Source organism: Photinus pyralis, unplaced genomic scaffold (assembly GCF_008802855.1).
Source record: "Photinus pyralis isolate 1611_PpyrPB1 unplaced genomic scaffold, Ppyr1.3 Ppyr1.4_LG2, whole genome shotgun sequence".
Classification (NCBI taxonomy): Eukaryota; Metazoa; Arthropoda; class Insecta; order Coleoptera; family Lampyridae; genus Photinus; species Photinus pyralis.
In genome coordinates, this window is record NW_022170403.1 from 16,737,184 (window position 1) to 16,762,030 (window position 24,847).

The following is a 24,847-nucleotide window of genomic DNA, read 5'->3' on the forward strand; positions in this document are numbered from 1 at the left end:
ATCTTCCATCGCGAATTGCGGGTGAACTGGACGTCGGAAGGGGGTACCGTCAAAGGAAATGTGGTAGAATTTTTGAATGTTTTTAAACGCGTCTGCTCGGGAAAGTTGCCCAGATAAATCGTCTGCTGCTGCAACTATGAATTTGGTGCACATTTCCGAATCAGATTGCAAAAAATCATACGTGTACCAGTGACGAGGTATTATGTGATTTGGAACAGTTTTCAAAATTCGCCCCCCACGCTAAGTTGACCGCCGCAGGCCGGCAGACGGGCGATTTTGGAATCACACGCTGACATTCTACTGCCTAGTTACATCAAACCTTTTGTACCCTATGACGAGGTATTTTCTACGCGGGCTCTCGGTCTATAACATATCTCCAATAAAATTTATACACAAAGAAATATTTCACTTTTGGAAATAATGTTCTCTCTTATTTCATTTAACATATCTGGTTTTTTTTTGTATCCTAGTAGTCTAACACTGAGAATTTATTTCACACAACTTCGAATATAAGATAGGCATGGCTCATATTGGGTCAAAGGTTCGGACACACACAGAATCTTTCACACCGTATAGCAATAATGTCCTGTTGTTGAAAGTTTGCAATTTCTATTTCATCAACGTGGGCAGAATATTGTATTTCCCTTTTAATTGGGAATACGACACCAGACGTTATACAAAATGTCGAGCAAAATGTATTATATGTCACCATTTGTCGTAAGTAACTTATAAATTACTTATTTAAATTAAATCTTAATCTTACGAGCATGAAACCGGTGCCTACCTATGTACTAATTTCTAGTAGGTGACAATAAATACGGTTAAAAAGTATGTAAAACTGGAATCGCTATTAGAAGCCGGTTTCAAAGTTGATACTAGAAATAAATGTAATGTCTTTTTGTTGTAAAAATACCGTTTGTATTTAATATTATTATACATAGATATGAGCATGAAGGTTATACGGTTATATGCCGTGTAATTTTGGTCAAGGTATCCACAAGGAAATCCCAGATTAATTTTCTGCTTAACTTGGAAGTTCCTTTATCCCTTATGTTATGTTGACGTCAGGTATCCCTAATTTTAGTTCCTATTATTTCGCTTATTTTAAACCGAGTTTTAAACCATTAGGTACCTACCAGGTAGATATTACTTTCCGTTGCGCTATTTAGCAACAAACATGCACAATGAAATTAACAATTTAAAAACCAGATTCTTCGAATTGCCTACCTGTGAAATTATGCACATATTTTCCTTTTTTCATGCTGAAGCGACTTGACATCTTCGCAGATAGATTCGGCATTGTAAAACGCAATTTTCAGAAAATCTGCTGAAGAATGCCGTGTATTTAAAATTTTAAAGGCGCGCGCAATGACAGACTGTGGAGAGAAAAGCACTGTAAAATGCCAAAGCTTAATTAACTGCAGCAGCGGACAGAAATTGGACGTGAACGATAGAGACCTTTCGGATTATGCAGAAGCTGAACGTTATCTACTAAATATCTCGCTAACTATATTATGTATAAGCATATAAGCAGACTTATCAGTTTAAAGACTGAACTAAACAAGAGAAACAAGATATGGCTAGAATGGAGTATTTGGCCTAATTGTATAAATTATCTGGTTATTGATTGAAATGCAATTGAGTTTTTTCACACCCCTTCTTCTATACGGTTGATGGAATGGTACCTGCTCGGGTACCTGTATAAACTCTCGTATAAACGTAAGAAAGATAAATTCAATATAACATGTTCAATTCGCTCGTCAATAAACTTTGTGAACACTTGCAGAATTACAAAAGATTTTAAAATGCTCCCACGGTGTTTTTTGACCGAGGCCTCGTCCACTGTTATGTCAATAACGTTACAAAATTTATATTTTGGAGTTAACAAACGGAGATCACCTTGGATTAATACTCACAAACCCTATAGCCACTACGTTCCATATTACTTCAGTGAATTTGTGGTCATGTCGTACCTGCGAGGGTACCGGTGAATTTGTGGCCATGTAGTACCTGCGAGGGTAGCTATAGACAAACTTACCCTGTATGTTACATAACTACAACCAAAAATTAGCGCATGACCAGTTTATTACAACCTCGGTTACAGCCTTCGTATGCTACTTACCTACTCAATATTTAAAAAGAAACAAAATGTCACTCAAATAAGTATAAGCTTATATTTTCTCTGCACTTATTTTGCTATGAATACTATTAACATTGCTATTAATAATAAATAATGTTGGCCATTTTGTGTGGACTAATTGTGGACCTACATAGAAACAAGAGATCTCGCCTTGTGCTTTGGTGCATATTTGGTAGCATATAATTATGAAGTAGGTAGTCGCTATAGTGTATTGCGAGGTGTATTGTAATATAACTGGCTGACACCGACTGTAGCCAGTGAATCGAAATTAATATACGATGTCGTTTTGTGGGTTTTTGGTATATTTATTATGTTCTTCTCAATAGCCGAAATCTGGCATTTATGCCAATTACGCGTTCTAAGCAGTGCAGTTTACCCACAATGCGATATGAGTCTAGTTTCCGAAGAATGGGTAAAAAAATTTAACCAGGTACCACAACCCGAAACCAGTACCTATGTGCTCTTGCTTCGGGGTGTGGGGCTGGGGGTATGTTCGTTTGCTCACTTCGCGTTGAGTGCAATTAGAGTTAGCCATATAGCCTCGCATATAGAGCCTTTAAATGAAAAAGTAAAAGTAATGTGCAAACAAAGATACCCACAACACGAAACAGGAGCACATGAGATATGGCTTCGCATTGTGGGTGAATAAATATGCCCAGAACGCGTTTTGGTTAAATCGAGGGTTAAATTGTTTTACCCATTCGTCGGAAAACTAAACTTATCGCATTCTGAGCAAACAGCAGTGCCCACAACGCGTTATGATTATACATTTCGGACATTGTCCTATTTCGGCTATTGAGAATAACATATATAATCGAGAATATTGTTTAAGGGGAGGATATATACATTTTTAAAAACTTCTGTAGCATCGCGTGAGGCATAATATGTAGGTGCAAATGGAAAAAATTTAAAAAAAGTCATGAGAACCTCATTCCTTGTACTATTATTCAAACCGGCCTGGAACTATTATGGACTCGTCTGCGTTTCTCCCGTCTATGTTAATAGATATTCTTCAATTTACGTTAATTTTATATAACGTATAACTCTTTTTTGCTAAAACGAGAAAGGTACCTATTCCATTACCTCGTCTACTACTAAGTATGTATCTACATGCGTACAATATTTGTAGATATTACCAACTTAAATATTTAAACTGCGTGGTCAATCCATTTGACCCATTTTCAATGGGCTTGTTACATGTGGCTTATAGGTCAACTGTGCCAAGTTTGAACCGAACCAGATCACGCGTTTGCCAGTTATCGTGTTCACAGGCAGACATGCGCCTAAAACCTCGCCTAAAACATACCAAGCACGTCTTCAGACTTCGATTCCGGAAATGATATGCAATAAACGAGGTAATAACTCAACAAATTGTAGGAAGTGCTAATCCTTCCATGTTGGAATAAAATAATAATAACAGGCGTTCGATTATTATCTTTGGGTTTGGTCTCTTTCTAGCATGAATGTAAGGCAGTTTCATAGTAAAGTAGAACCTCTTACGCATCGCTCCTTGTTTAGCGAACGCTGCTGATTATCATTCCCTCTCCGTCTCACTCGCGACTCCCGACTCGGCGAGGTCGGTAGGTTTTTACTTAAATGACCGTAACTTTTTTATTATGAAAAATTCACGGTAATGTTATAGAAAATAAAATAATCACAATGCTTTGGAGCATCGAATGAGCTATGAATATTGGAAATCGATATCGTTAAATAAAAAGTTATGAGAGTTCAAAGTGCGCAAAGTTCATCTGATACACGAAGTTCACGGTCATTTTTCTAAAAACTGTGCATAACAAGGTAGGTAAATATGAATGCTTTAGATTCTGCTGTAAATGTACTTTCATTTTACAAAAGGAATTATTGATGTATATCGCTTAGTTGCTGAGAAAATAAATCCTTTCGGTGGTCTAGTCGCGCGCGCGAAAATGAGTAAAGTTCAACTTTAGCGGCCTATAACTTTTGTCAGGACCACGGGAAAATGTCGTAAAGCGAGATTCTGAAAGTTCAAACATTTCTGAAGAAAATGGTGTGAGTCCCATTTCTTTCTACTCCGAAAAAATGTTTTGAACGATTTCGCGGCTCTCTCCGCTGCACTATGAGGTTAATAGGGGATTATAATGTACGTACATACATACATCTTAATTTTGTGACAAAATGGAGCTAGTTGGACAGAACTTTCACGTAGAAAACCAAGCATGTACTCAGTCTAGCCTACCTTTTTTTCTAGACATCCTTCGCCTTCTGTAGTTTCTCACTATAATTCGGTTTGCCACGGGTTTCCCTGTGGAGAACTCCACAATCTTCATCATGCAGCACAGTAATACCACCAGCATGTCTTTAGGAGTATACGAATAGTATGGGTATCATTGTTTCAATATATTTTGATTACAACTCACTCTTTTTTAAACGAGTTCTTACCGTTAACGTTTTTAAAAACAATTAAAAAGAATATAAAAATACAAATGTGTTACGAATTTTTAAACTAATTAAACTTGACGGACAATAGTGAATAAGTCATCGTTCACCACGTTATCAACGCTATCATAATCGCTAAGCAGGAAATGACGTTTTGTTAGAACATCCAGCCGCATAAACCACATTTCACACAACTAAATATGTTTCACGAATATGAAGACCTCAAGAACACGCGTAGATGTATGTACCACTACCTACTATAAAGCCTTGTTTAATAAGTACATAAAAGGACCTATTGTTAAATTCTAAAAATAACATCCAAAATTATGTTAGGGGTTAGTGTAGTTATCTTGTTCGTTAAAATATAATGGCCCGCTAATTTAATATTTTATTGTTACCTAAACGGTAAACTCCAACCCGTAGGAGACTTTTGGAAAATTGAGGTAGGTAATGGGTAGGTACAAAGGTGTAAGTTTTCGAATAGACTATGTACCTAATTAAATTTGAAAACTTTTTTTTATACTATAATATAACCTGGCAGTGAACGATAAGGATAGAGCTTGAAAAAGACTATCTGGACCGATTTTTAAAAATTGATACGGCAGCGAAATGGATTAAAACTAAGCAAAGAGATCATAATAGCCCGACTGCCTCATGGTCATGGGGACGTAGATGTAAAAAAATGGAGCAAATGCAACTTTTACATCTGCTGAGTGCTGCAGTTCACCAATAATAACAATAAGAAAACAAACACTATACGAGAAACAGTAACACATTTGCATTTAAATATTTTTAGGAACGCTATTTGTATCTATAGTAAATCTTACTATATGCACTTCAAAATGGCCGCCACCGGTTCATCGCGCCAAAACAATGACTAAGTCACAACACACGTGGCCGATTTCCTCAATTGATATGATAACTTAAAATCACTCAGTTTATTGCAAAACACAAATACTTGCTTGATAAAGAATGTCCAATGCCTCGTTCACATTTAAATAATTAAAAATCATCAAATATAAACTCTAATTGAATATGGCGGTTATGATGCAGTACACCATGAGGTTACTAAGCGAGGGAAAGAGTTACATTTGTGCACACGGTGCTAACGAGATGCACAAATACTAATGTCTCACGTACGTTCCTAGGGGAACATACGCTGTAGCATTTAGCGAACACACGCATAATGTCGGAGATCACATACACCATGCTTAAAATAGCTTCATCTTAAAATAATTGCGTGAACGGCAAACTCTAAGCGGGAGATATTTTAATTGTTTTATTAGCTAGCAGTCCACGTGGTCATTTCATTAGATCATTATTTAAATACTATGGTGAAAAAAAAGAGGATACTACTCTTTCGTGAAAAGAATGAACGAAGAATTTTTGAGTTTTGCTCGCATGGAAAATGTATAAAGGAGCTCTTTGAATAAGACTTACGTAAACATTTTTGGAAACATTCGCTTGAAGACAGACCGTTTTATACTTTCATGTAATTTTAGCTAGATTTCTATCTACCTATTGACTATTGTAATGGTAACACTAGAGAATGGTATTGTTTGCCATATTTAACCATCTCAGATCAAATAATCTATTTGACGACGAACTTTTTTACCATAGAAAACTTTTTTTTGGGAAACTGGGTCTCTAGGAAAAGTGTTACCTACTGTTACATTTTCTATAGGAAAATCTTCCTATGCCTATACTCGTAGTGTACCATACTAATTACTATCAAACGAAATTGGTAAAGATATCGCATGAAAGAGTGCCAAGAAAACGTATTTCTACTTGCTTTTGTTACTTACGTTACTTTTTAGCCTTAGAGATGATTACACATTTCACGATTATACTTTTCCTGTTTATTTTTCAATTAAAGAGTTCTATATCACGAAAGAATGTAAAAATAGGTAAAAGTAAAACACATTCACGAAAAATGGGGTTGTTAATTGTGTCTTGAGGGGATTATCAAGATTTCATTTAATATACACTGCCGTTAGGTAAGCGGAGAATAATGAAGTGAGCAATTATCTTCGCTTGCTTAAAAGGTGGAATTGATGAACACTTAGGGTACATTTATAGAGAACAGGGAGGTATAACTGCCGTTCCTACATAGCAACGACCGTGTGTTCTATGTAGAAACGTTTTATTACCTTCGATGTCTTTTGTCAAGCCTGTTTTAAATTACCTAATTTAGGTCCAAGGTGGCTGTTATTCAGCTGAAGCTTAAGTAAAGAAATATATTAGGTACGATTTAATAATTAAAATGAAATCGTCTTGAAACCTTCTTTTTGATGTCTTCTTTATATCAGGAAATGTTCCATCACAGGGGCAATAACCTTTTCTTGCCTCCTTTTTTATCGCACTCAAGCTGTATATGATTAGTCATTTTATGTTAAAAGAGATTTTCCCAATTTTGGGAAAAATTGTTGTGCGCATAAATCATATTCAATCAATGGCAGCCTCAATCAAAAAATCTACCGAAATCAGGGAATTATATACTCTCCCATCGTAAATGCATTTCCTTTCAAATCTAGAGGAGTAGGTACGGGACGAAACAATTTAAATACCAACCCCAGAATTGTGCAGATTTCCTAGAACACTGGAACAGTTATACTTATAGCGAGCATGTTCGGGTCCCCCATTTCACCATATAACATTGTAATCCCTATATCCTTTGTAATTGTAATTATGTAACATGGGAAGATAATCGTCAGCTGCATGCTTCATTACATTACATCAATGCGGTATAAGAAAGTCTTAGTTATGCTACACACTAATTTGTTTGGGTTTATGCTTCCTCACAACGTTTTTTGTTATCCCACATCGGTGCAAATTCATCTTGTCACAATAAATGAAATTATGTCATAATTGCATCTAATTTGTTGCCGAAATGCTCCATAACTGGAGGTGTTTCAGCAATTGTTGTGTTTTTTAGAAGATTTTGCGCTACTCTACGATAACGTGACTCAAAAATTATATTACACCAATCATCTCCAGGCATTCCATCTTTAAATGGCGTCGGCCCGTCGGGCGATCCATTCTGCAACACCGAAGCTGATGGCGCACTAATGTTTTAAAAAAAATCCCAGATTTCGCAATTCATGCAACCATCGGAGACATTGGAAATGATAACCGTATAAAACCATATGTCGATCATATCATTTGAAGTCAATGTGATTTTGTATTGGAATTATTTGATTAAGTAATTGTTTTGTTTATTTTGATTTGTAATATGTAAAGTTAATTGACGTGTTAAAAGATTTAGTTTATTCGTCTGGCAATATTGGAGTATTCTACTTCATGATTTCATCGTATTTGTATGGCCAATTAGTGTTTTCTTTTGCTGACAAGTGGCACAGAATTTATAAAATTTGGTCATTTTCAGGAAGGGAAGAAGAGAAAGCTACAATAAGCAGACTATATGAAAGAGGTACATTTTTTATTAGTCATATTTGAGCTAGTCGAAGGCAATTAATAATCATTGGTACCCCAGTTTAAGAAATTTTTCTTCCGAATTTAATGACCCCACAAAATAAGAAAGCTCATTTCGTTGCCTTAATTTCGACAATATAAGGGAGAGCATAATTGGGGCCTATTTACTGTCATCGACAACAATTAAATAGAGTTTGGGGAAATCTTTATTACATATAAAATCTAATAGAAAATTCATAATCATGTCTAAAATATTTGGTTTTGTGTATAACGAACATTTTGCACCTGTTCCGAGATCTTCGACTATGCCACCCTTCCTTCTGGTCAATTTTTTCTTACATACGTTGACATTTATAAATCATTGGCCATTGCAACCCGTCGCAGCATTAGAAATAAAAAAATTATCAAAGTCCTCGTTTGAGATCGAAGGGACTTCAGCGCATTTTTGTGTGGCAGATCAGTATTCTATTAGCCACTTTCGATTCAACCATCAATAACAGATCTTGTCGAAGGCTACTACATTCACTAACCGCTTCCCACTTTCCTCGTGCACCCGCAATTCGCTTTTAAAGATTTGACTCCACCATCAGGAAGATCGTGTCGGGGGCTACCACATTCCCTTTGACGGTACCCACTTCCGACGTTCGGTTCACCCGCAATTCGCGTTTGAAGATTTGACTCCACCATCAGGAAGATCGTGTCGGGGGCTACCACATTTCCTTTGACGGTACCCCCTTCCGACGTCCCGTTCGCCCGCAATTCGCGATTGAAGATTTGACACCACCATCAGTGAGATCGTGTCGCGGGCTACCACATTCCCTTTTACGGTACCCACTTCCGACGTCCCGTTCACCCGCAATTCGCGTTTGAAGATTTGACTCCACCATCAGGAAGATCGTGTCGGGGGCTACCACATTCCCTTTGACGGTACCTCCTTCCGACGTCCCGTTCACCAGCAATTCGCGTTTGAAAGATTTGACTCCACCATCAGTGAGATCGTGTCGCGGGCTACCACATTCCCTTTTACGGTACCCACTTCCGACGTCCCGTTCACCGGCAATTCGCGTTTGAAGATTTGACTCCACCATCAGGAAGATCGTGTCGGGGGCTACCACATTTCCTTTGACGGTACCCCCTTCCGACGTCCCGTTCACCCGCATTCGCGATTGAAGATTTTACTCCACCATCAGTGAGATCGTGTCGCGGGCTACCACATTCCCTTTTACGGTACCCACTTCCGACGTCCCGTTCACCCGCAATCGCGATTGAAGATTTGACTCCACCATCAGTGAGATCGTGTCGGGGGCTACCACATTTCCTTTGACGGTACCCCCTTCCGACGTCCCGTTCACCCGCAATTCGCGTTTGAAGATTTGACTCCACCATCAGGAAGATCGTGTCGGGGGCTACCACATTCCCTTTGACGGTACCCACTTCCGACGTCCCGTTCACCAGCAATTCGCGTTTGAAGATTTGACTCCACCATCAGGAAGATCGTGTCGGGGGCTACCACATTCCACATTCCCGTTGACGGTACCCCCTTCCGACGTCCCGTTCACTCGCAATTCGCGTTTGAAGATTTGACTCCACCATCAGTGAGATCGTGTCGCGGGCTACCACATTCTCTTTTACGGTACCCACTTCCGACGTCCCGTTCACTCGCAATTCACTTCTATTGGCGACACGAGAAAGAGAGACAGCGATTCGAGATTCACGAAACGTTAAACCGCGTGAGTTCGCAACGGAAGGTAAAAGGCGCCTGACTACTTCTCGAAGACGCGCGCGCGCGCCTCGCAAAAGGTCGTTAATTTCGCCCCTATGACAAAAAACAAAATTCCGCCACGCAGGAGTTGTGCGCGTTTACAACATCTTTCCGACGACACCAATTTCAAAAGAATCGGACCAAAACTGTAGTAGAAGATAGGAAAAAACTGAAAAACCTTCACGTTAGTATACTACGCTCGAGGATGACGCCCAGATGTCGCCAACCCCACATCATGTAGCCATGTCCCTAAGGTTGACAAATTTCACGGCCCTGTAGATACACGTACACCCGTTGCCTTTCTACAAGAGTTCTTCTACGCGCCCACATTTGCTGCCAGCCAGCCAGCCAGCCAGCCATCCAGCCAGCCAGCCAGCCAGCCAGCCAGCCAGCCAGCCAGCCAGCCAGCCAAAGTGAGATTAAAAGCTACTTTTTACAAAAAAAATTTTTTGCAAAAATGCGCTAAAAAAACTTTAAATGTCAATAAACGTTTTTTATTACAATAACGCGTCCTGATTTACGTGCGATACTAAACTCAATTTTAATAGAACATTCGGTCTAGATCCAACCCTATACAGAGCATAGGTCGAATAGTATTTTAAAATTTAGAAAATTATGGATTGTTGAGAGCGTTTAACTTTAAGATATCGAGTGCATATGCTTTGGAGCTCTTTCGAAAACACGCAGTCTTGATTTATGACTTGGTGCGGGGCCAAATTGTATAAAACTGTGCATTATTTTTAAAGCGAGACTAATATAAAAATCGTATATCTAATAATAATATCTTTTGCTCTTCGCGTTAAACAATCAATGTGGTATGACTGTCGCTGTCCTGTCCCTTAGTGTAAAGAATAGTACACTATGCCTGTGCCTACGTTGGATCCTTGAATCCGCTTAATCAAGCGAAATGCTTGGATATTATATCTAATATGAAGGATCTATTAATAATTACCTACTATCATTAATCATAGCGGGAAATGCCCAATGGCACTATTATACTTACTTTGTGCCTTTCGTTGATTTATGTACACGCTATTTCATTTTACACAGTTTTACCTATAATAACTAACTCTTTCCCTCTTGATTTCATTTCTTTTAGTGTGATTCTAAGAAAGGTTTCTTGCCTATACCAATTACCTATAATAATCGTCCCAATCTAATAACTTTTTAACGGAATTTTTTATTTCGTCTTTATTTTTCAGATGTGGGGGGGGGGGGGGGGGGGGTATCAGTCAATGCCGATCTACTAACCCAACACGCTATACATTTTATAATATCACTATGCGAACGATCAAATTAAAAAAGATATACCTATGATTCCCGCATCCGAAAAAATTAAAATCTCTGAATACCGGATGTTGTTGCCGGAAATTGAACAACTGCAGTGGCAAGTTTTCCATAAGGTACAATAAGCCGGTGGCTCTAGGTCTAGGTGATATTGTAGGAATGAACGTAAAGGTTAGTTGACTCCTGAGCCTAATGGATCTGATCAAAGTTTAGGGGAAACGTACGATAGATTCATATTCATTATTAACGAAATAGTTACAGGTACATTCACTAAGGTTGTTCTGAAAGGGATAGGTTTAAGTTAATTTAAAGTCTAATATAAATTCTCCTTAAGCTTTCATGTGTGCAGGAAATCCGAGTGGAAGCTGTGGAACTTAGTTTTATTGTAAAAAGTCCGCTAATCAAAGGCCACCCTCCTAATTCCCTTTTCAATAATACTATAGAGTTGATCAAATATGAGCTTCATATAAGTAAGTTTATGTACACTAGTGCATAGGTACCTGCATTATGTCGTTTAAATTATACTGATAACGCAGAAATGTCAGAATTTAAAAACGATAAATTTCCCTAAAGCGTGTAATATTTTATTTATTTATTTGTCCGTACAGAATAAGAAAAATTCCAATTACATGGCACTGGGGCTCTGAACATATACATTTGGACTTATGATATAATTTGATCAACTATTAGGTACATTTAGGGGATCGTGAAAAAAATCGATCATTCAGAAAACCTATTTAAAGTGATCAGGATCCCAATAAGTGGGGAAGTTGTGTTGCTAACTGCAAAAATAGTATTTTTTTTCCTTAGCTTAACAAATGGCACCTTCAGCTTAATTTCTGGAAGTAATTCGGAAGAGTTTAACAAATTATCAAAAATTTTGAAGACAAAACTTGTAGGTAGATGCAATGAACCGTCAGGTTTCTAACCCCGTTATTATTAAGCCAATATTATATTGAACGGGCCAAAATTTGTTGTTTATGTGTTAATAGTTACCTTCACGCTATTTTATTGCGCTCAATTCAAGCGAATACATTTGTTTTCTTGAATACTAAACTCCAGTGAATGAAAATTGGGAATAGATACTACTACACCCTTCATTATAGATATTAAAGTACTTGTACACTTGAACCCCTATTAGTTCATTTATACAGCGGTAGCATTCGTCAGTGGTTACTGGTTACCAAAAACCATGTGCATTACTTTCAGCAACACTGTGCGAATCTCGGTACGAATGTGTGGTTTTTAAAAGACCCTCCGTAAAGGAACAATTATAGTTACAATAATTTGATTAGTAGCTTGATTATAAATCAAGCTATTATTGCAATCGGATGATTCTATTTTAACAACGGAAAAGCATTAAATTAAAGTGGAATGTAACCCTTGTAACTCAATGATAACCCACTACATGATAAATGCGAACATCTTAGTGTATCGGGGTAGGTCTTCAGAAACAAACATTTAAATGTGAGGACTATTTTAAACATCTATTGAACTTTGATAATCAAATGAACTTACCTAATATTACTACAGGGCCTCGACCGTTCTCGTTCATGGTAACCTAAAAGTAAATTTTCAATGAACCTTTCTGTACATATAATCACAGATTAACATATTAATTTGTGATATTACTATCCTGAATCCTACTGTTATATTATTTATTTTTTACGCTACAATGCCTCCCTAATAAAGCAACCTGTTGCAATTGAAAGACCATTGGGTACGTTCAACGGGCTTAGCTGCTAACCGCAAAATTTTATTGAACGCATTGCTAACTACCGCTGTTAGCAATTGCTTACTTTAGCTGACCGCAATGCTCAGCATCAATTTTTAATTCTAACTTCTGCTGTCAGCGTAAAAAAGGCGGGATACCATGGCAATTTAAAAGATTTGTTGACAGTACATTTGCTTTAACCATTGAACTATATACTCTACTGTAACCTATAATTCCGTACCAACCTTTAAATTGACATGCCTTGAACAACGAAAGTGTTTTATATGTGTGCTTTCTGAATATTGTGGTACAACATGGGGAATTTTCAGTAATATTTGATTTAAATTACTATGTTATTGTGCGTTCTCATAATTAATGTATTTATATAAGGTTATGGTTATTAGCGCTATCAAGAAATTAAGTAAATAATATTTGATCCATCACGTACACATATAAGTAATAAGGTTATGTTGAATTTTGAATTAAAAATGTCAAATTTAGAAGCGTTCAACACACTACATTTGCTGACCGCAAAATTAAATCAGCTGCTAACTTTTGCTATGTTCGTTGAACGTACCCATTATTAAACAATCAGCCAAAAAACGCTACTTTGCGTTATGTAGTGTAGGCAAAATGACGTTTTTGACAGATAACAGGCACGTTAAGTTTAACCGTTGACTGATAAATCCTATATCAGTTAATGGTTTAACGTTAAGTGATATACTACGGGGCGGAATATCTCGTGATCAAGTTTGAAAGAAGAGCAGAAGGCGAATGGCAATCCATTATGTCCGTAATTACGGAGGAAAAAATGCTTCGCAGTTCGGCAGTTCAACATATGAGAAAGATGTAGGTTATATATAGTGCAGAAAAAAGTTAAAAAAAAAACACGGCAGCCTAATTATAACTCATATTAGTTCTCTAACTTTATGAACCATCTCGCCCGATTGCCAGACTTCTACTCAAAAGAATTTGAAGATAAAATTAATGCTTTGTGTCTCGAGATTTTATTATTCGCAGCTGCGACTTTGATTGTTAATTTATGAAATGCTAAATAATAATTGAGTAGTGCACTGTGCATAAATAAATAAAAGGCTACTGCAGATTTAAGTCAAAAATAAGATCAAACTCATCGCTTCTAATATTCATAGGTATAGTAGGTAATAATGACATATATTATTGATATTATTAAGGATCCTCAGATCCTTTATAGTTTTGTATTGTCGTCCGTCCGTCCGTCCGTCCGTCCGTCCGTGTGCGCTCTAACTCTTTTTAAAAGTGGCCGATTGTGTTGAAATTTGGTATACGGGTACGTTGGACATTAAGAACGGACGCTGGTTCAACAGGAACAAAAGTTATACGACTTCGAGTGAATCGGGAACAGGAAAAACTGCGAACTCAATATAATAAAAATTAACATATTTCATTCCCTAGGTCATATATCGAGTTCGGACTTTCGCTAGATTATTCCCTATGACTCTTAGATGTGTAACAATTCAATATAACTCTTCTCTGTGGTCTCGGTCAAAAGTTTTAGAGCAAAATGTACCCCAAATTATTCTTTACACATGAATTTAGAGTTGTAAAAGCTTTCAAACGCATTATCTTGATGCTGAAAGAGTTGATAACGTGCACGTTTGATAACCGCATGTGTGTGATTCAAATATGTTAAATTATTTTTCTGAGGCCACATGGATTTTGATCAAAATATGTCAAAATCGTTAATTATGCACAAAGATCGTTGGGAAAAAGACTACGCGCATTATCTCAATGCCCAAGACATGAATTTGATGCATTTTTGGCGACCACGTGGATTTTGATCAAAACATGTCAAAATCGTTATTTATGCACCAAGAGCGTTGGGAAAAAGACTAAGCGCATTATCTCAATGCCCAAGACATGAATTTGATGCATTTTTGTTAACTGTAAAATGTATTTTGTAAGATTAAAATAAATTGTCGTTAAAAGTGATTGTAATACTGAGGATCCTTCGATATTTCGTTGTATCGGTTTATTTTAACCAATATTACTTTACTGGTATGGAATACAATTTATTCCATTGTTACCGACATTATCTAATCTGTTTTTTTCTTGATATTTTGTAGCATATTCTTGTATATCTAGATATTTATCCGCGTAGGGGCACGAGAGAATGACCCTACAGCAGAGGGCACTGTGTGTCGTAGAAGGCGCCTAAATAATAGCTAGTCAGCCTCAACTCCATCACTGAAATTTGAAAGGCAAAGGGTGTTTGTGGAATGAAAACAAAAAAGAAACTTGAACAAAAGTTCAAAACAATATTCCATTAATGTAGTAAATAGAAATGTTTGATGCTTAAATTTGTAATCCTATAGTGTCTGGAACCGTTGAGTGAATTATTCAATGTTTTAACCAAGTTACATCCTCCAATTTTTGTATAGCTTATTTACCTACTCGGGAAGTAGGAGGTCCTATAATTTTACACATATTCCATTCGCAATACTAGCTCTAATCAGGGTCGTACTAGAAAATTGAGCCCTAGGCTATAACGATGAGTGATCTGAGAAGTATTGAAATACAATAATACCTACGTCTATTCCAGTCGATTCCACAGGCGTATTGCTGACCTATTACTATTTTTATCTAATATGTTTGGCAATCAACAGTTAGGAGTACCAAACTATCAAATTAACCTATTTCAAATATTTAGTGATCTAGATTTGTACTTACATTGATTTTATCCACAATCTATGTGCACTATCATGGTGGTCTTCATATCTGCAAAATAAAGTGTATTATATTAATATAGGGTAGACAAATAGAGATACGGCTTCAGTCTCTTATTATTTAACTTTAGCTTAGAAATCAATAACTGCACATACAAATCATAATCTTACCTATAGGTACTTCAAAAATTCACAATCAAGATAAATAAGTTTAACCTAAAACTGCGACTTTCCAGAAAAACGCGCAAAATGAATAATTTATTGATTATACAGACGTGGGTTTCTTTGCGCGTTTTTAAATTCAACACGCAGATCCTAAGATTATTTACTCGCGCCTTAATTCATCAAGGATATGGATTTTTGCAATATCGTGCAGTTCCCCCTTTTTTAATCCGAAAAGTGTAATCAAAGTGGTGCTTACCTAAAAACTAACGAATCGCTTTTAGCCAACATTCCATGTGGGGTTATAGGAATTTCGAAGGCAGTCACAATTGCACACACTTAGTAAAATGTTTCCTTTAAAACGCGACACATTTTAGTGGTAAACATTTTGGTAACGCAAAGACGGATGAACATTGTTAAAGCGGGTGGGGTTGTGCTTAGGGTAGAAGAAAGTACATAGTGGTTGTTGATATAATACAAGATAAGACGCCATATACGCATGGCGGCATCTGTTGTTTAAAATATAATGGACAGAGTTAGTATTGATTAATTTGTAAACTGATTTTGCGCGTTAAGTCCAGATGGAAATCGCTCCAGATTTTTGGGAAATTGTATACCTATAGTTTCATTTTTAACGCTTGTTCCAATAGCTGAATAATTGACGCTATAGGAAGTACGGTTCTTTCAGTTGTAGTAGGTACATTTTTGGAAAAGAGCTTGCTCGCATAATTTATCAAATTTTAGAATATCCATCTCTCCCTTCATTATATGTTTTATTTTAACAAAGAGTATGAGTACCCACCCTTTGATTATATACTTATTCGCGATTTTTGGGTACTGTAACAGTGTTAGCATATTATTTTTCGGGGATAAATACACAAGAGCTTGATTTTTAATCGGATAATTTTATTTTTACACGAAAGTTTTGTTGCAACGGAAAAAACTAGAGATTAAAATTGCTTTTGATCGAGAGTTTTTTTCAGGAGGCAACAAAATCTGAGTGAATTAAAAATAAAATTATCCTGATTTAAAACTAAGATCGAGTGGATTTTAGAGAGATTAATAAAAGACAGAAATTTCACAACCACCATATATTTACGCATTCTACACGCATTTTTATCGCTCATAAAAAGCTACCTAGCGTTTAATCGCTAACTAGCTTTTAATCACTTAAAAAATCATCTGATTGGTTAGAATTTGAAACAATCACTAAGCTGATTGGTCGTAGGTATACTAATGAAGTGTGTTAAAAATTCACCGTTAGCCCATCTGTCCGTCTTTGACTTCAGCAATTGGGTTCTAATAGCAGGCAACGTGTAGGGTGGGTGAAAAGAAGAAAGATTTTCGAATAAAGAGTCCGTTTCTGTGCAAGTACATCCCAACTTTGTTATTTACTAAAATATGTCAACGAAATTCTAACTACAGATACTTTTAAGTTCTCATGAATGTAAATAATCTAGGGACATGGTATATGAAATGTATCATTTTTGATCTGATTGGCTGAATAGTATGTTTACACTTCGATTGGATAGTGTAGGACTATCGGTATCAAATTTATTAACCAATCACATTTGTTAAAGTTAACACCAGGGTCAGGGTTAAACCACACACAAATAGGTTTGTGCAACCAAGTAATTACCGCGATCATGATTTATAAACGAGCAGCAAATTTTAGCGGCAATACGTATATGGGCCGAATGCACATAACAAACAATACCTACTTAAATAACCAGGGCGTTAGTTAATCAGCATGATTAAATTCACCCTTTGATTAAATTAGATGGGTATGCACAAAACAAAAACTCCTTGATTAACTAAACAAGGTGATTAAGCATTGATTAAATATTTGCTAAAAATTGGCGCCGGCAACGTTGTACTTTTATGGAAATGTGTGGTTTTTTTACAAGCCTACTTTTTGGATAATATAGAAGGCTTTTCTTTTTTGTTATCTGTAATTTAATAGTCAATTTATACGTTTGTACAATGCGATCAAAAAAGAGTTGCTGTCGAGTCACCTTTAGAATTTTTGTTTACATGCGAAATCGTATTTAACTTGAACTTCCAAAGGCGACTCGACAGCAACTCATTTTTGATCGCTCGTTATTAACAATGGAAAAAAAGATCCGTGGCCAAATCTTTACCGAAGTACAGAGAGAACAAATAATTGATTGAATCATAGTGAAAGTGGAGCTTATTCCAACATATATTTTTAACTGCTAGAATAATTTATTACAGAAGCTAAAATATCATAAATTAAGCACTGCTTCCTGATAAAGTTTCTCATCTTTACACCTCTCGATGCTGCATGCCTTCAGTCTTATTTATAATATATATTTATAATACTCATTTTTTTCCAATTTAGAGGAACATATTTCTGAAAGATTAAGCCCATGGGAGTTTGTTACAGAAGATTACATTTCCGAATCAATCACCAAAAAACCAGTAAGCAATTGAAGCACTTTTATGACATCATAAAACGAAATGCGAGAAAAGCGGATGCATTGAGCAATGTAAGCAATGGTTAAGGTTTATAAATTCATTAGGGTATTCAATTATTGGTACGTTATTAGAAAGAAAGGTATAGATGGCAATTAGAGAAGCTTTTGATGGAGAAATGGCGCAACAAAATATAGAAAAGTTTCCAGTAAGCTTTACTTGCCAAAAAGTGTGAAAAAGTATCCTAACCTCTTATTTCCAAGGTAGGGAGAAAGAAACCTGGAGGAGGAATCGAAAGCAGCATCTCCAGCACAACAAATGCTATCGATAATGAGGGTTATGGTAAAACCTCTTAATATGTTACAAATCAAAGTTTGAAACTGCATACATTGTTTTAAAGATGACGAGTCGTTATTGCTATTGGAACCTTCCGCCTTAGCAGTCATCCTTGAAGTGGCTCAAAATACCTATCTTTTTCATTTTCTTCCACACCTGACCGTCAATGTACTCCAAAACGTGGAATAATCGCTCCAAATTCAAAATAAGAGGTCAGTTTGCAGCAATTAAAAAAAAACTACCACCTTCAAAAGTGGAAGAACGCTCGACTGGAATACTCCACTCTCCTCATGGAGAAGAATTTTAAACAACTTAAAAAGTAATCGTAAACGATTTACATAAAGCGCATTTCCACTTGCATTCATTTCCCATTTGTAAGATTCAACTTCTGTTAAAATCGTAAAAATCCGGCCACAAATATGAAAGGTAGCGTTGCACATGGGCAATCCATTTTTGACGTGCTACTTCAATTTCAGTTTATGAGAAGAATTTCATTTCAATGCTTTTCTAAATAAGAAAGTTGGAACTGCGCATGTGTAAACCTAAATTTTGAAACTAATGTTAGATTTTCCTTTGTTCCAAGCGCCTAAGTATCAAATTTCACTTAAATGCTTCCATAGATAAAAAAGTTGGCACTGCACATGCGCAAAATAAAATTTTGAAACTGGCGCTAGATTTTCCTTTATTCCAAGTGCCTATGTATCAAATTTCATTTAAATTCTTCCATAATTAAAACAGTTGGCACTGCTCATGCGCAAAACCAAATTTTGAAATTGGCGTTTGATTTTCCTTTATCCCAAGTGCCTATGTATCAAATTTCGTTTAAATTCTTCCATAAATAAAAAAGTTAGCACTGCGCATGCGCAAAACCAAATTTTGAAATTGGCGTTTGATTTTCCTTTATTCCAAGTGCCTATGTATCAAATTTCATTCAAATACTTTTATAAGTAAAAAGTTTGCAATTCGGTTTATAAATGGTCGAGATGCGAAAAGGGCACTGTGAATTTTGAATCGATTTGATTCAACTTTTGGCATTGCGTATTATATGGCTAAAGCTATGCCCATATTGAATTTCATGCAATTCAGTTCATAACTAACGGAGATGTAAAAGCGATCGAACATTTCTAACAAAGTTATCGTTCACACGGACAGATAGATGGACAGACAGACAAAGGAACAGACGGACAGACCAGCATGCAGACGACAGATAGCAATGCAAAATTATAAACGATCTCTAGGATCGTTAATAAACGGCAAAAGGGTAAAATTATGGAACATGTAAAAAACGGTTTTTTGTTTTTTTTTACAATAACTTTTTTTTGTAAGCGGTACAGAAAAAATTCCTTCCTTGGTACAAGACTCGACACCATAACGAACCAAATAGCGAAAAAAGTAGAACAATATCTCTTAAGATAAAGAACTAGTAGCGTCGCAAAACGAGCGGACGGACGGACGGACGGACAAAGTGGCCACAATAGCGCATTTTTAGCGCATTTCCACAAAAATAAAAAAAAATGCGCTATTGTGGCCACTTTGTCCGTCCGTCCGCTAACTTTGCGACGCTACTAGTTTTTTATCTTAAGAGCTATTGTTCTACTTTTTTCGCTATTTGGTTCGTTATGGTGTCGAGTCTTGTACCAAGGAAGGAATTTTTTCTGTACCGCTTACAAAAAAAGTTATTGTAAAAAAAACAAAAAACCGTTTTTTACATGTTCCATAATTTTACACTTTTGCCGTTTATTAACGATCCTAGAGATCGTTTATAATTTTGCATTGCTATCTGTCGCCTGCCGGTTGGTCTCTCCGTCTGTTCCTTTGTCTGTCTGTCCATCTATCTGTCCGTGTGAACGATAACTTTGTTTAGAAATGTTCGATCGCTTTTACATCTCCGTTAGTTATGAACTGAATTGCATGAAATTCAATATGGGCATAGATTTAGCCATATAATACGCAATGCCAAAAGTTGATCGAATCGATTCAAAATTCACAGTGCCCTTTTCGCATCTCGACCATTTATAAACCGAATTGCAAACTTTTTTACTTATAAAAGTATTTGAATGAAATTTGATACATAGGCACTTGGAATAAAGGAAAATCAAACGCCAATTTCAAAATTTGGTTTTGCGCATGCGCAGTGCCAACTTTTTTATTTATGGAAGAATTAAACGAAATTTGATACATAGGCACTTGGGATAAAGGAAAATCAAACGCCAATTTCAAAATTTGGTTTTGCGCATGCGCAGTGCCAACTTTTTTATTTATTGAAGAATTTAAACGAAATTTGATACATTGGCACTTGGGATAAAGGAAAATCAAACGCCAATTTCAAAATTTGGTTTTGCGCATGCGCAGTGCCAACTTTTTTATTTATGGAAGAATTTAAACGAAATTTGATACATAAGCACTTGGGATAAAGGAAAATCAAACGCCAATTTCAAAATTTGGTTTTGCGCATGCGCAGTGCCAACTTTTTATTTATGGAAGAATTTAAACGAAATTTGATACATAGGCACTTCGAATAAAGGAACATCAAACGCCAATTTCAAAATTTGGTTTTGCGCATGCGCAGTGCCAACTTTTTTATTTATGGAAGAATTTAAACGAAATTTGATACATAAGCACTTCGAATAAAGGAAAATCAAACGCCAGTTTCAAAATTTGGTTTTGCGCATGCGCAGTGCCAACTTTTTTATTTATGGAAGAATTTAAACGAAATTTATCCATAGGCACTTGGGATAAAGGAAAATCAAACGCCAAATTCAAAATTTGGTTTTGCGCATGCGCAGTGCCAACTTTTTTATTTATGGAAGAATTTAAATGAAATGTGATACATAGGCACTTGGAATAAAGGAAAATCTAAGCGCCAGTTTCAAAATTTTATTTTGCGCATGCGCCGTGCCAACTTTTTTATCTATGGAACTATTTAAGTGAAATTTGATACTTAGGCGCTTGGAACAAAGGAAAATTTTAGTTTATTAGTTAGTTATAGTAAATTAGTTTTAAAATTTAGGTTTGCGCATGCGCAGTTCCAACTTTCTTATTTAGAAAAGCATTGAAATGAAATTCTTCTCATAAACTGAAATTGAAGTAGCACATTAACAATGGATTGCCCATGTGCAACGCTATCTTTCATATTTGTGGCCGGATTTTTACGATTTTAACAGAAGTTGCATTTTACAAATGGGAAATGAATGCAAGTGGAAATGCGCTTTATGTAAATCGTTTACGATTACTTTTTAACTTGTTTTATTTTTGTGGAAATGCGCTAAAAACGCGTTTACGTGAGGTAATTAAAGAAATGAATATATTTTCTATTTAAATAAAATGATGTAAAAAACTATTGGATTAGGCCTAATTATTCTATAAAAATTACTTTTCACACGCTTTAATCAAGGCAAATGTCATTTTTTTATCGAAACAAATGAGTTAACAGCTCCGTTAAGCTTTGATTAACTTTTGTGCATTCGGCCCAATCTGCTAAACATTTTCAGGCAGTTCGGAGTTTGCAGTTCAATATGGATTACAAATAGATACCAACATGCGGTTGTACGAAATTTCATAAAAAACATATGTAGGTACCTATACAGGTATGATACAAACCGCTTTTAGAGTTTGCATTTTAAACAAAGTACTGGCTCGAACCCGAGTTCGGGCATGGATATTTCTAAAGGTTGGGTTGGGCTTGTAGAGCAGCCCTTGGCTGAAACCCGACCACTTAAAAATACTTAAAGCCCAAAATAAATAAAGTTAAAAGTGGGATCGACTTCAATGAAATTGACATTGGTAAGCAAGATTTGATTCTTGAGATTAGTTTAATTCATAACGACGTATTTGTTCTAAATCATAAACATTATTATATGCCTCGTTATATGCATTATGCAGGTGCACCGGTTCCTACTCATCCAAACTCCAAAACTGGATAAAACGCATCAATTGGAGCAAACACAAAGTCACTTACCTGTCACAAAAGTCAAAAGCAGTGCCCGTGAAAGAGGTTCTTCTTCAATGCATAGATGTTTTGACCCAAATGAGATAGAAATCAAGAAATTACAAATCATACCTACCCCACAACACAATTTTACCTTATTTCTATACCTTCTCATCCATGATCATAAAGCACGCCAAGCACAATTAATAGTTTATTTCACTGAAGTCCCGCAAGTAGTATCGCGAAAATTAGTCAGTAATTTAAACGGTATATCGACATCCACGACGAAACGCAGTCACGACCAAACTGTTAACAAACAATTTAAAATTTACACGTTATCACCTACTATTCAATACATTCGACGGCGTAAATCGATTACTTGCCCAATATCTTCGTATTACTTAATCAGCTGTGATTCAAATAACAAGTTATATACATAAAACGACCGTCGTCGTGTAGAATACAAATTCTTTTGCAAAAAGAGGTTTTCGCTTAATGGGTAGGAACGAAACTCAACGTCAACTTTTGACCTAGGGCACTGTTTACGCAATGTGGCATCCACTTAAAATAACCCAAGCATATAGACCTAAAAAAACTTGAGATAAGTGAAGGAGCTTTTCATCGAGAAACAGTGGCTGATCCGTTTTTGAGACTTGTCGAGACATTTCTACTATTAGCCCAGGAAATGAAGGTTTTGCCCTGGCAATTTTTTCAAATATATTAACTTGAAATTTTGACAATAAGTAGGGAATAGCCTAAGGATCAAAATCTACATCTACACTGAACTGAAATTGGTCCTTTCGCCTTTTTCAGTTTTTTCTAATTACGTACGTATTATTAACACATTTACGAAGTGTGATCAGTTTAGAAGTCTTAAAGTAGTAAGAGCGCTTTCGGCTGAAGTTAAGCGATGTCCTCGGCCTACCTATTACTTACTTACTTAAAAAGAACCCAAAAACTTTTTTGAAGGAAGCATAATTAGAAATACGGTATGAGTGGTATTTTGTACCTCAGCACAATGCAAACGTCATAATAGTATATTGAAAGACAAGTGTTACAATGCGACCTATTGTAATACGACTATCTTGTGGCACGAGTGGCGACGCGAAGCGTAGCCACGAGTGTCCGCAAGATAGGAGAATTACAATAAAGCATTGTAACACGCGTTTTTCATACTATTTTTTCTATTTCGGTGCTTTAATTTAATTTAAAAAAATCATTATCAGAAATTATAGGGAACATTAGAACTAACATGTTTTATGTTGGGAACACTTTTTATGCCGTTAAGTTTTAGGTTGGCAGCGTAGTAAGACTGACATTTTAAAGTTTAAACATGGAAGTTTTGTATCTAGGTACTTGTACTAACTAATAACTGCCAACTTAAGAGATGCAGATGAGTAACCAAAAAAAAACGACTATAATCACTGTCTTTGTACAACTGTTTTCGGCCGAAAACAGTTGTACAAAATCATCATTGTGACACCGAAATAGAAAAATGATTTTTAAAAAGGTATTATTTGAATGCTGTTTAACAACCTTACCACTGAATTTCAAAGCTTCGAGTTCGAGAATGATATACTAGACGTGGTGGGAAAGTTACCAGATTTGAACGCGCTGGCGGCACATATCTTCCTTATTTCATCATGAACATGTACTTTTCCTTGCATATCTAGATTCCTCACAACATTTCGCTTCTCACACATCTCATTTAAGTCTTGATACAAAAACCTTCGCTAGCTCCGAAAAACCGAGTCTGTCCATAAAAGCCAATGTTAAAATACCTTATTTTTACTGTTACATATCTCAGAAACGGCACATAGGAACTCTTTTTTTCTTTTGACCATTGGAAAGTGCGTCTCCCAAGTAAGTGACCAAAATTTTTATCAACTTCTTGTTACTTTTATATAGGGGCTCTAACTACTTTAATTTTGAAGTAGCTAAAGCTAAAAGCTGTGAAAAAAGAATTTTTCTATTTCGGTGTCACAATGATGATTTTGTACGACTGTTTTCGGCCGAAAACAGTTGTACAAAGACAGTGATTATAGTCGTTTTTTTTTGGTAACTCATCTCTTAAGTTGGCAGTTACTAGTTAGTACAAGTAGGTACTTCGTTGGGTACTTCCATGTTTGAACTTCAAAATGTCAGTCTTACTACGCTGCCAACCTAAAACTTAACGGCATAAAAAGCTTTTCCAACCTAAAACATGTTAGTTCTAATGTTCCCTATAGTTTCTGATAATGATTTTTTTAATTAAATTAAAGCACCGAAATAGAAAAAATAGTATGAAAAACGCGTGTTACAATGCTTTATTCTAATACTCCTATCTTGCGGACACTCGTGGCTACGCTTCGCGGCGCCACTCGTGCCACAAGATAGTCGTATTACAATAGGTCGCATTGTAACACTTGTCTTTCAATATACTATTCTGTGGTTTTATGAAATACGTCCGTCTATTCAAAATAACTGCAAAACAGCTGCAGATACGTAAAACATGCCACATCATCAAATTGTAGCTTTTTTAATTCCAAAC

At 36.1% G+C, this 24,847-nt stretch overlaps 1 protein-coding gene across 4 annotated transcripts in view; it reads right to left on the reverse strand.

The window, feature by feature from the left end:
• The window catches only part of LOC116163770, a 93,218-nt gene extending 70,731 nt beyond the window's left edge, over positions 1-22,487 (reverse strand). Inside the window, exons 1-3 of one of the 4 annotated variants that reach the window (XM_031477882.1) lie at positions 22,472-22,487; positions 15,460-15,507; positions 12,555-12,597 (exon numbers count right to left, since the gene is read on the reverse strand). In XM_031477882.1, coding sequence (XP_031333742.1) covers positions 12,555-12,591 — 37 coding nt within the window. In that variant the 5' untranslated portion in view covers positions 12,592-12,597; positions 15,460-15,507; positions 22,472-22,487. Of the gene's footprint in view, positions 1-4,355; positions 4,554-5,382; positions 5,605-12,554; positions 12,598-15,459; positions 15,508-15,876; positions 16,076-22,471 lie in introns of those variants that run through there. The other 3 variants (XM_031477881.1, XM_031477878.1, XM_031477879.1) reach the window with 3 other exon arrangements.
• Positions 22,488-24,847: the final 2,360 nt, after the last annotated feature.